The 13,509-nt window shown below is 45.6% G+C and overlaps 1 protein-coding gene across 1 annotated transcript; it reads left to right on the forward strand.

The window, feature by feature from the left end:
* Positions 1-11,518: 11,518 nt before the first annotated feature.
* Positions 11,519-13,272, forward strand: LOC124676216 (protein THYLAKOID ASSEMBLY 8, chloroplastic-like). Its single transcript, XM_047212290.1, has 2 exons — positions 11,519-11,863; positions 12,659-13,272. The coding sequence occupies exons 1-2, from the start codon at positions 11,543-11,545 to the stop codon at positions 13,049-13,051; spliced, it is 714 nt and encodes a 237-aa protein (XP_047068246.1). The 5' UTR covers positions 11,519-11,542; the 3' UTR covers positions 13,052-13,272.
* Positions 13,273-13,509: the final 237 nt, after the last annotated feature.

Genomic DNA, 13,509 nt, shown 5'->3' on the forward strand with positions numbered 1-13,509 from the left:
AATCTCTCTTGAAGATGTTATGAAAAAATTGGAAACCATAGAGAAAAATTTTCCAAGTGTCGAAACTAAATTGGGAATGTTATTTGACAAAACTTATGAACTTGATAAATCCTTAGGAGGAATTGATGAAAGAATTAGTGTCCTAGGAACTTGTGTTGTCCATGATAATCAAACCAATAGGATTGATGAACTTGAAAAAGCTATGGGAACCTTGGGTTCAACCTTTTCTTCTCTCAAGTATAATGAGAAAGCTTATGTGGGTAAAGAGCAAAAATTTATGTACGCCTCTAAAGCGCCTAAACAAAAGAATTACTATAGGCCTAAAATTGCTAAAACCCCTAGCACCACCATAGAAAATTTAGATAATGGAGCACCTAAAGCACCCTCTGCAACAAGTTGTGTTTGCATGAAAAATAATAATGTTGATGCTTCTACTCTCGATGTTACTTGATTTGCACTTTCTGCGCCTAGCTGAAAGGCGTTAAAGAAAAGCGCTTATGGGAGACAACCCATGTTTTTACCTACAGCAATTTTTTGTTTTGTTGAGTCTTGGAAGTTGTTTACTACTGTAGCAACCTCTCCTTATCATGTTTTTGTGCCAAGTAAAGTTTCTATGTCAAAGTTGATGTTATATTTGGGATTGCTGCGCAGAAACAGCATTGCTGTCTGTCACGAATCTGGGCACAGTTCCCTGTAGAAAATTCGAAAAAATCTGCCAATTTACGAGCGTGATCCTCAGATATGTACGCAACTTTCATTAGTTTTGAGTTTTTCCATTTGAGCAAGTCTGGTGCCATCTTAAAATTCGTCTTTACGGACTGTTCTGTTTTTGACAGATTCTGCCTTTTATTTCGCATTGCCTCTTTTGCTATGTTGGATTTATTTCTTTGATCCATTAATGTCCAGTAGCATTATGCAATGTCCAGAAGTGAAAATAATGATTGTGTCACCTCTGAATGAGTGAATTATTAATTGTGCACTAACCCTCTAATGAGTTTGCTTGAAGTTTGGTGTGAAGGAAGTTTTCAAGGGTCAAGAGAGGAGAATGATATACTATGATCAAGAGGAGTGAAAGCTCTAAGCTTGGGGATGCCCCCGTGGTTCACCCCTGCATATTTTAAGAAGACTCAAGCGTCTAAGCTTGGGGATGCCCAAGGCATCCCCTTCTTCATCGACAACATCATCAGGTTCCTCCCCTGAAACTATATTTTTATTCAATCACATCTTGTATTCTTTGCTTGGAGCGTCGGTTTGTTTTCGTTTTTTGTTTTTGTTTGAATAAGATGGATCCTAGCATTCACTTTGTGGGAGAGAGACACGCTCCGCTGTTGCATATGGACACATGTGTCCTTAGGCTTTACTCATAATGTTCAAGGCGAAGTTTCTTCTTCGTTAAATTGTTATATGGTTGGAATTGGAAAATGCTACATGTAGTAATTCTAAAATGTTTTGGATAATGTGATACTTGGTAATTGTTGTGCTCATGATTAAGCTCTTGCATCATATGCTTTGCACCCATTAATGAAGAAATACATAGAGCTTGTTAAAATTTGATTTGCATATTTGGTTTCTCAAAGGTCTAGATAATATCTAGTATTGAGTTTTGAACAACAAGGAAGACAGTGTAGAGTCTTATAATGTTTACAATATGTCTTTTATGTGAGTCTTGCTGCACTTGTTCATCCTTGAGTTTGCTTCAAATAAACCTTGCTAGCCTAAACCTTGTATCGAGAGGGAATACTTCTCATGCATCCAAAATCCTTGAGCCAACTACTATGCCATTTGTGTCCACCATACCTACCTACTACATGGTATTTCTCCGCCATTCCAAAGTAAATTGCTTGAGTGCTACCTTTAAAATTCCATCATTCACCTATGCAATATATAGCTCATGGGACAAAATAGCCTTAAAAACTATCGTAGTATTGAATATGTACTTATGCACTTTATATTTTATTAAGTTGCTTGTTGCGCGATAACCATGTTTCGGGGAACGCCATCAACTATTGTTGAATATCATGTGAGTTGCTATGCATGTCCGTCTTGTCCGAAGGTCTATCATTTTAGTGGTTGGAGCATGCAAAATTGTTAGAGAAGAACATTGGGCCGCTAACTAAAGCCATGAACCATGGTGGAAGTTTCAGTTTTGGACATATATCCTCAATCTCATATGAGAATAATAACTTTGCTACATGCTTATGCATTTAAGAGGAGTCCATTATCTGTTGTCCATGTTGTCCCGGTATGGATGTCTAAGTTGAGAATAATCAAAAGCGAGAAATCCGAAATGCGAGCATTCTCCTTAGACCTTTGTACAGGCGGCATGGAGGTACCCCTTTGTGACACTTGGTTGAAACATGGCATGCAAAGATCCGGTAGTCCAAGTTAAGTAGGACGAGGTGCGGGCACTATTAGTATACTATGCATGAGGCTTGCAACTTGTAAGATATAATTTTCATAACTCATATGCTTTATTACTACCGTTGACAAAATTGTTTCATGTTTTCAAAATAAAAGCTCTAGCACAAATACAAGCAATCGATGCTTTCCTCTTGAAGGACCATTCTTTTACTTTTATTGTTGAGTCAGTTTACCTATCTCCTTCCACTTAAGAAGCAAACACTTGTGTGAACTGTGCATTGATTCCTACATACTTGCATATTGCACTTATTATACTACTTTATGTTGACAATATCCATGAGATATACATGTTACAAGTTGAAAGCAACCGCTGAAACTTAATCTTCCTATGTGTTGCTTCAACACCTTTACTTTGATTTATTGCTTTATGAGTTAACTTTTATGCAAGACTTATTGATGCTTGTCTTGAAGTACTATTCATGAAAAGTCATTGCTTATGATTCAGTTGTTTACTCATGTCATTACCATTGCTTTGATCGCTGCATTCATTACATATGTTTACAAATAGTATGATCAAGATTATGATGGCATGTCACTTCAGAAATTATCTTTGTTATCGTTTTACCCGCTCGGGACGAGCGGAACTAAGCTTGGGGATGCTGATACGTCTCCAACGTATCGATAATTTCTTATGTTCCATGCTACTTTATTGATGATACCTACATGTTTTATGCACATTATATGTCATATTTATGCATTTTCCGGAACTAACCTATTAACAAGATGCCGAAGAGCCGATTGCTCGTTTTCTCGCTGTTTTTGGTTTCGAAATCCTAGTAAAGAAATATTCTCGGAATTGGACGAAACTTTCGCCCAGGGTCCTATTTTTGCACGAAGCTTCCAGAAGACCGAAGACCTAACGAAGTGGGGTCACGAGGAGGCCAGGGGGGTGGCCGGCGCGGCCCAGGCCCTGGCCGCGCCGACCTATCCCCTGGGCCCCTCGTGTGGCCCCCCGCGTTGACCCTTCGCCTACTTAAAGCTTCCGTCGCGAAACCCCCGGCACCGAGAGCCACGATACGGAAAACCTCACAGCAGACGCCGCCGCCGCGAATCCCATCTCGGGGGATTCTCGGAGATCGCCCCGGCACCCTGCCGGAGAGGGGATTCATCTCCCGGGAGGACTCTACACCGCCATGGTCGCCTCCGGAGTGATGAGTGAGTAGTTCACCCCTGGACCATGGGTCCATAGCAGTAGCTAGATGGTCGTCTTCTCCTTGTTGTGCTTCATTGTTAGATCTTGTGAGCTGCCTAACATGATCAAGATCATCTATATGTAATTCTATATGTTGTGTTTGTCGGGATCCGATGGATAGTGAGTACTATGATTATGGTGATTATCAATCTATTGTTCATGTGTTGTTTATGATCTTGCATGCTCTCCGTTACTAGTAGAGGCTCTGGCCAAGTTTTTACTCTTAACTCCAAGAGGGAGTATTTATGCTCGATAGTGGGTTCATGCTCGCATTTACACCCGGGACAAGTGACGGAAAGTTCTAAGGTTGTGTTGTGCTGTTGCCACTAGGGATAAAACATTGATGCTATGTCTAAGGATGTAGTTGTTGATTACATTACGCACCATACTTAATGCAATTGTCTGTTGCTTTGCAACTTAATACTGGAGGGGGTTCGGACGATAACCTGAAGGTGGACTTTTTAGGCATAGATGCAGTTGGATGGCGGTCTATGTACTTTGTCGTAATGCCCAATTAAATCTCACTATATTTACCATGTCATGTATATGCATTGTTATGCCTTTCTCTATTTGTTAATTGCCCGACTGTAATTTGTTCACCCAACATGCTTTTATCTTATGGGAGAGACACCTCTAGTGAACTGTGGACCCCGGTCCTATTCTTTACATAGCATACAATTTACTGCAATACTTGTTTTACTGTTTTCTTTGCAAACATCTTCCATTCGATACGTTTAATCCTTTGTTACAGCAAGCCGGTGAGATTGACAACCTCACTGTTTCGTTGGGGCAAAGTACTTTGGTTGTGTTGTGCAGGTTCCTAGTTGGCGCCGGAATCCCTGGTGTTGCGCCGCATCACATTTCGCGACCATCAACCTTCAACGTGCTTCTTGGCTCCTACTGGTTCGATTAAACCTTGGTTTCTTTCTGAGGGAAAACTTGCTACTGTGCGCATCATACCTTCCTCTTGGGGTTTCCCAACGAACGTGTGAGTTACACGCCATCATGGACTTGTGAAGATGTGCATCAATGAAGCTTTCCCATCATAGTGTATGGGGGAGCATTTGTGAGTCTTCACAAAGCAACAATGATCAATTTGTGGCATTCCGGCTTGTGTAGAGCTTGAAGAGTTATCATCAAGATCAAGCGGGATGCGCAAGGCAAAGGTATGACCTTGATAGGTTTTCCTTTTACCGGTCTCAAGGTGGTTGTTGCACTATCAAGAGGGGCTTTCGGTTGAGTAACTTGATCACATCGTCTTAGGGAGCTCAATCCTTTGCATACTTTTCATATCCTTATTGCTTCTTGGTGTTTCTCTGTGTGAGGTTCTTGAGCTTGTTGCTAGCTTTACAACAAGCCCAAGTTCATCGAAAACGGAATCCGGATGCATCTTCTATTGCGTTTTCGAGTTTGGACGTCTTCACCGTTTCTTGACGGTGGGAGACTCCCTCTCTAAAATCATCTAAAATGTTCTGTGAGGAGTCTCCATATTTCCAACAAAATTGGTTTCATGTCAATCGGGATCCGGACACAAAAGTTATCACAGTTTTTGTATAAGATGTTTTCCTTCTCACCCGGTCAGGGACCCGGTCGGACCTGCCCATGCGCCGGCCGGTTCCGGTCTGCCGCCCGGTCAGCCGGCCTCCCAACCGGCTGGCCCGACATGCCGACCGGTCAACCGGGCGCCAACCGGGCGCCATCCGGGCGCCATCCGGGCGCCAACCGGGTGACCTCCTGGACGACACAAAGTGACCCCGGTCGGGGTCCGGCCTGTCGACCGGTTTGAACCGGCTGGTCCGGTCTGTGGCCCGGTCTGACCGGGCCCTGGATCGGACGGCCCGGCCCCAGGCCCGGTTGACCGGCCTCCTCAATGGTTGACTCAGCCCAACTTTTTCCCAACGGTTATATTTTCTCTTGGGCTATAAATAGCCCTTTTTCCACCTTGGGCTGAGTTAGTTCTTCCCCTTTCTTCATCTCCATTGTTGCTCTTGGAAGAACTTGCTTCCCCTCTTGATTCCCCCCATGATTCTTGCCCATTCTTGAGGATTTGAGAGAGGAGATTTAGATCTACAATCCCCACCAATCAATTTCTCCTCTACGTGAGGGGAACCCTTTGGATCTAGATCTTGGAGTCTTTTGTTAACTTTCCCCGTTATTCTTCCTCTCCAATCTCATCCTAGCATTTGTTGTTTGGGTAGGATTTGAGTGTGAAGGATTTGAACACCTCTAGTGTTCTTGCTTTGCATCATTGCATAGTGTTGAGCTCTCCACCACGATTAGTTCAAGTGAGAGACCATGAGCTTGTTACTCTTGGAGGGAGACCTCCTAGTTGGCTTGACGGTTGGTGCTCCGGTGATCTCTTCAAGAAGATTGTGAAGAGGCCCGGGCTTCTCCTTCGTGGGGCTTGTGAAGTGGTTGTGGAGCTTGCCATCTCCGGAGCGGAGGAAAAACTAACCATAAGGAAAGGGCCATTATCCTTCGTGGGTGTGGTTCGGAGAATAGGGTGAGCCTTCGTGGCGCGGGGAATCCTTCGTGGGACCTCCACTCCTCCAAATGTACCTTCTTGCAAAGGAAGGGAACACGGGAATACATCCTCGTCTCCGCGTGCCTCGGTTATTTCTATACCCGAGCTCTCTTTCCTTGTGATAGCCATCGTGCTTGAAGTACATATATCTTGCTATCACTTGTGCTACATATATCTTGTGTCTATCTTGCTTAGCTCTAGTTGCCATTGTTACACTTAGTTGAGCTTAGCATATTTAGGGTTTGTGCTTGTAAACTAAACGTTAGTTTAATTCCGCATTCTTACAAGATAAATCCGCAAGAGTTTGTAATTGCCTATTCACCCCCCCTCTAGGCGACATCTCGATCTTTCACACCCGATAGAAAAATAATTTCGAGACATCATCTACGCTACACATGATCTTCGACATGGACCTCGCCTCGTATTTCTTTGACTTCGGAGATGATTATACTTGGAGTCTCTACGCAAGTCTTCGACTTCCCTAGACACTCGGGGGCTACTGTCATGGGCATACCCTTCGGGTACCCATTATTAGTATACCTAGCTCGGCTCGGCCCAATATGGAGAAGGCCCAACAAGGCAACCCAAAGAAGTAGTCGACTAGGACTCTTGTAAAACCCTAGGCTGGTTGCATATATAAAGCTAGCCAGGGCACCCGAAATAACAAGGCCAAGATATAGATATAGAGATAGACAACATAGCTATGCCAATGGCTAGCAGCACGTAGGGATCCTCCACCGAGGGGACCCGAAGCTGGGTACGTCGTGTGCCTAATCTCGTCCCCGGGATCTCCATCGCCGCTCTCTCTCGAAACCCAAGTCTACAATACGTAGGCATTGGCGAGGTGATCCCTCGTCACCAACTGCCTAGCCAAAGGCCTAAAAAAATCTGTCATCAATTTGATTACCTGGAAAATCTGGAAAGAAAGAAACGCAAGAGTTTTCAATGATACAAAGTGTGATGCCAATGGTCCATATGCCGGGTGTGATCAAACATCTAGGAGAGAACTTTTCTTGATTTTTTCCCCCTTGTACCCCTTTTTTCGTTCCGATTTCGGTTGGGCCACTCCATGTTTGCGCGATTTTTTAAAAGTAATGCGAATTATTTATTAATTTACGAAAATATTACGTGTTTTCAAAAAAAAAATATTTTATGACTCGGTCGGTCTTCTAGCAGCCGATCGGCCTACAGCCAGCGGACCAGGCCGTTGGCAGGGCTGCAACCTGCTTGGCCTGAGAGGAGAGGGCTGATTGGTTAATAGAAAACATTAATGTCTAAGTGTTGTAGTGCTACTTATATATTTGGGTAAATTGGTTTTATGCCACTCTCTATTCCACACATTGCACATATGCCATTACAAAAACTAGACTTGAGGATATGCCACTCTAACTATCCAATACCTTCATCCATGCCACTTTGTACACCTCAAAGGATAACTGTTAAAGAATTATATGTATTTCAGTGTATACGGTAGTATTTACCATAATAGCCCTGGTTTCAAAAGGAAGGTAGCACTTTCAGGTCATTTGGGCACCCGAAAAATTCAAAAAAAATCAAATTTTGGAAAAAATCCAAACTTCTCAGAAAAATCTGGAAAAATTTCAGAAAATCAAAACCATTAAAACGAGTCTATTGTTCCAGTTTGAGCAATTTCTGGGCAGATTTGCATCCTTAAACAAGCATTTTCTGTTCGAAATTTGTCAAATTTTGGCTGAAAAAAAAATCTTCTCAGAAAAATCTGAAAAAATTACAGAAAATCATAAACACCAATATCATTGTACTGTTATAATTTGAGGCATTTCTGGGCACATATGGTCCAGCAAACTGAGGTGCGAAGTTCTGTCCAGAAACTTGAACACCGAATACAAAAAAATTCAGCAGCAATTCCCCTCAATTTGTCACAAATTAACAATCTGAACTGAAACAAAATCATAGATAGTCTCACAAGCACAGTTTAATAAGTTCACATAAGACTTTAAACATGTTGTTGGCATGCAGAAGAAGTACCAAAAGCAACAAGCTACATAGTTCCACAAACATGATTGAATCAGCCACCAAGCCAATAGAGGAGGCTTCATTTTGCACCAGATGCAGGCTGCAGTACTGGAGGCGATGGTGGCGGAGGTAGCACAGGTGTAAATGGAACATTCTTTTTTGTTTTCTTCGTTGTCGATGTAGTCTTCTTCACTGGGGTCTTTTTCTTCGGTTTCTCTTGTGCTGGAGCTTTCGTTAGGGGCGTCGTGTTCTTGGTCTTCTCTTGTGTTGTAGCTATCTTCACATTTGTCTTCTTCTTGGCCCCTGTGTTGGGCTTTTCTGGTGTTGTTCTAGCCTTTTTCGTTAGAGGACAGCCTTGGAGACCCAGCAGAAGAACATCATTATCAGGAATTATTGCCTCAGGGACATAATCAGCATTGTCAAGCATAGAGTCTAAAGTTTCAGAACATGAGTTGTCAATGACAACAACAACAAGTGCAAGCCTCCTCTCTGCTCTATACATATCAAACATCAGATGAAAATCATCGGATTGAGTTAGTTTAACATCTTGAGCCATTATCATGTTAAAATACCACACGGTGATACTCTGATCCCTGCCAACACTCAACTCTGAACTTAACCCATCCATAAGCACATCCATTGTGAAATTATCTGAGTTCACATTCCACCTAATTGTTTTCCCCTTCACATATGATTTCCTACCGGTCGGTTCTTTGAGCACAAGTCCTTGAACAACAATATCTAAGCTAAATGTATTCGTCAATTCGAGCCTACAAACAATGGAAAAACAAAATTAAAGAATGTACAACTATGTGCATATTCAAGCACAAGTGTAGAGATGATTTTGACTCACTGGAAAGGGCAATCCGGGGCCGAATTCATCTTGCACAGGGGCGAGAGGCGGGCCTGTGCTGGGCGTGCGGCGAGCGAGCGCTGGGCGTGCGGCTGGGCGAGCGCTGGGCGTGCGGCTGGGCGAGCGGCGGACGAGCGGCGTCGCCCCACACAGCAGCAGCGCTGGCCGCGGCTCTAGGGCGCGGCTCCGACGCGTGGGGCGCGGGTCGGCGGCGCGGCTCCGGCGCGTGGGGCGCGGGTCGGCGGCGCGGCTCCGGCGCGTGGGCGCGGGTCGGCGAAGCGGCGTGGGGCGCGGGTCGGCGAAGCGGCTCCGGCGCGCGGTCGGCGGCGCCTTCCACTGCCACGCCGGCCAGCCTTGCCGCCCTCCACTCCTCCACTTACTTAGGGTTCGTCGAAGGGCACGAGGATGTGACGAGCGGGGTGGGTTGCCCTCCATATTTGATCGTGCTCTGCTAAAAAAAAGGTCTGTATACGGTATCGTACGTACAGCACACAGTATACATTCATGTATTGGAGAAAAATGGCATAAGTGAAAGTATTGGATAGTTAGAGTGGCATATCCTCAAGTCTAATTTTTGTAATGGCATATGTGCAATCTGTGAAATAGAGAGTGGCATAAAACCAATTTACCCTATATATTTCTCATTAAGCAGCTCAACGATCTCCTTATTAGCTGCTTAGTTGTGGAGCGAAATGGAACCTGAACGTGACAAGAGTTTTCCATTTGCATGCACTCGATGCACTCGATGGTGTAAGGGCATCTCCAACGGGACGCATTTCGCACATCCAAAATGTTCGCGTCCGTCCGTTTGCGTCGATCTAAATAGTCGAAATCGCGCACCCGTTTGCATCGGGTGCCTCCAGCGGCACGAAGCATTTTTTTGGTTTTGCCTTTTTTGAACATAAAAAACATAATTTACATAGTGAAGAAAGGAAAATAAAAAGTATAAAAACTAGCGCATGCGCCTACTCCTCGTCGTCGTCGAGCACGACGAAATCCGGTACCGGCCACGGCCAGATGGCAACCGGCGAAACATACGCCGGTGCTGTCGATGGTGGAGGTGTAGGTGGAGCAGCCCACACCGGTGGTGAGGTGGAGGTGGAGCAGCCCACGCCGGTGGTGGAGGTAGAGGTGGAGCCGCCCACGGATTGTACGACGGAGATGGAGGTGGAGTCGGAGGCGGCGGTTGCGGGGCCGAGTTCTGGAGCGCCCGTCATAGGGCCTCTTCCTCCGAGAGCCCCAGCGGAATGATGTCGGTGGCGTACCGAGGCAGCGGCGGCTGCACCGGTCGGTCCACCTCCGAGACGAGGACGTCGAGCCTCTCGATCTCGTCGTCGGTCATCGTCACCGGGACGTTGAACTTCCAGCCCTCGGCCATGGCCGCCTGCCATTTGTGGAAAATGTAGGCACCAGAGTCATCGATGTCGTCCTTGGCCTCCTTGTTGTGGTAGGCCAGCGCGTCGCAGTCCTCATCGGCGTCGTCATCCTGTGGAGGCGCCGGTGGCTGTCGTGTTCAACGATGAGGCGGCGGTGGCCAGTTAAACGGGAAGTCCCTGTCGCCGAGGAAGCCCGCCTGCCTCCTCGAATCGTCCTTGGTCAGGTGCCAGCTGTGCCAGGCATTGGAGTCGACGGCGAAGGCGGGATCGGCGCGAAGGTCCGGCGGCACGTACCGCCGCCTGCGCCGTATATTGTCGCACGGCGTCCAATTTTGGTGCATGAGCCGCGCCACCTCGATGGGCAGCAACACCATGTTCGGTGAAGGCGCGCGGGACATGATGCTATTGATGGCGGCGCAGAAGCTCAGCCGCCGCCCGCAGTGCGCGTGCAAAAGCGGCAGCCGCGACATTGATGGTAAAGGCTGCAGTGCAGACACGGAAGCGATGACTGCCGAAGCGGTGTCCGCGGAAGTGGCGGCCGCGGAAGTGATGTACTCGATACAACCCTATTCCTCGGTGCCAGACGGACCCGGGTGGAAAAGTGAGCAGTCACTTGGCGAGTCCACACAACGTCCACCTACCGACGAAAATAATATGCGCCGCGTTTGCGTCTCCGCGGACAACCGATCACTATGCATCGGCTCGCCTGATTTTCCTAACGTATTTTAGGCCCGCGTGGACGCAAACGATCACTGAGTATCTGTTTGCGTCGTCTTGCGCTGATCGGTTTGCTAATCGGTTTGCTGATCGCCGATCGGCCGACGCGTGTAAATTTTTAAAAATGCATGAAACTTCTGCATTTTATAAATAATTTTTATTATTTTAAAAAATTCGCTCATGTTTGCTAGTGCTATATATTCAATATAAAAGGCAAAGCCTGTGCCTGGATTAAAAAAAAAACAAATTAGCCCCCTACACACGTCACATAGTAAAAAAAAACTAGAGACGGAACTTAGTGAAAACCGGAATGTTAGCACTGCTAATCTGAATTTTAGTTTTCGGTACGAGTAAATGTTTTTTTACCCGATTTTCGGTAAGAAATGGAACAGGTTCAGTGATTTATTTTTCCTCCCTGATGCGGACCTCATCCAAAACGACAGTCCCTCCGCCGCCGCTCGGCGATGCTCTCCTCATCGATCGCCTTCCCACCGCTCCGCCTAACCCCTCCCTCCGCAGCTGCTCCTCGCTGGAGGTCAGCTGCCGCCGCCGTCACCATCACGATGCGGGACCGGAGCAAGAACAGGAAGCCAACCCAGCGAGGGCGCTACCTCAGCAGCGAGGCCATCCAGGCCGTCCAGTCCCTCAAGCGCGCCACCCTCTGTGGCGCCCCCGCCGCCGGCGCCGTCGCGACGGACCCCAAGCTCCAGCGGCTCCTGAAGGCCGACATGGTCGCCGTCTTCCGCGAGCTCGCGGCGCAGGGCGAGGCCCTCCTGGCACTCAAGGTACATCCTAGTTCCTTTTTTTTTTTGCACTAGTGAGAGTACAGTGGATTGAGCTGACATTGGTGGTAGTTATGTGAACCGATTATCTGTGAATCATGCATATTGGCATCAATTGTCCAAAGGAGATACCATTATGAGCACAAAAATGGTTATCAGTTCGTTCTCATGTATGTTGATTACCCCGGAACCCGGATGTGTCTCGCAATGCTGTTTGTGGGCTTTCCTGGACAGTTTTTAGGTTGAGTATCTAGCCTGATCCACCTGCTACTATGTTCAGATCGCCTGCTACCTTTGAAAATCGTGTATAATCTGGTCACTTATGAGTCACAGCTCTCCAAATTGTTCCTGCTTTGTTCCAATCCAATTTTTTTATTGCATGACTGATGTGGGTGCACCATGGATGATATTTCTTAAGCATGCCAGAAGATATAATATGCGAAGTGATTAATCTGAGTACCTTCTCATTCTGTAAGAAGAATCTTGAATAGCAAGTTTGTTTTAATCTAGATTAAGAATGATGTATATGTAGAATTTACATGAATAGTGATAGTCCATTGACAGCAAATGGGGTTGTCGATTCTGATCTGTTGTTGTTGCCTTTTAACCTTTACATGTTGTGTAAATGGCTTCGCTTTAGGTGTTTACATGGCATTCTACTTTGTATTCATTACGGTCTTCTACTGTGCTATTCTTATCAGCATTTAGATTAATATGTGATTCTGGCAAGCAGGCACTTCTTGACTGGAACTGGGAGATGCATACTAAGATGCCTCTTGATGTTTTCTTCTTTGACAGGTCTTTGAGGAGATTCGAAAGGAGCACTGGTACAAGCCCAGACTGTTCTGGTATGTTGATCTTATTACAGTGCTTGCTAGCAAGGGTCTGAGGTCCGAGGTTGGCCAAGCATGTTCGTATCTGAAGAGGGAACAATTAGAACCTGACACGGATGGTTTCAATCTGCTCCTGAAGACACTCCTAGATGCTGAGTTCACACAGTTAACAATGGACTGCTTCCGGCTTATGAAACTATGGGACAGCGAACCTGACAGGACAACATACGTAACATTGGTGAAAGGTCTTGAATCCGTAGGAGAGACGGATCTATCTGCTCAGATGAGGTTGGAAGCGGAAAGTGATTACGGAGACCTCTGGGACTTCTTTGATGAAGAGGAGGCGATTGTCGCTTGAGCAGCCAGTTATTAACAGGATGGGTTGTATGGCCATTTTGGACGGGAATCGTTTAAGGACATTATATGCAGTGTTCGAACAAACGGATGAAAGTCCATAATCTTGGACACAGCAGAATTTGTTGTGCAACAAGTAGTGACTAGTTAATGCCAATATCTGCCTGAGATTCATAAATACTGAAGGACTATCCACAGCTGTATCGGTACATGTTTTCATCTAGGATTATATATAACTTTTTTTCCCTTTCAGTAGTTCTCTCTGTATAATCAATGAATGTACAGTCACACTAATGTGTACAATCAAATTATTGATAATTTTTCATGATTTCGTATCTATGTACTCAAGAAAATGTAGGCAGCATTTTCCTTATAGAAATATAAGATGTCTCAGTGCAAACTGCATTATAGTAAGTCTGAAGGGTAAATTACAACTGTGGAAATATTACAGCTTACATTCAG

This window comes from Lolium rigidum, chromosome 7 (genome assembly GCF_022539505.1).
Source record: "Lolium rigidum isolate FL_2022 chromosome 7, APGP_CSIRO_Lrig_0.1, whole genome shotgun sequence".
In the NCBI taxonomy this organism is placed as follows: domain Eukaryota; kingdom Viridiplantae; phylum Streptophyta; class Magnoliopsida; order Poales; family Poaceae; genus Lolium; species Lolium rigidum.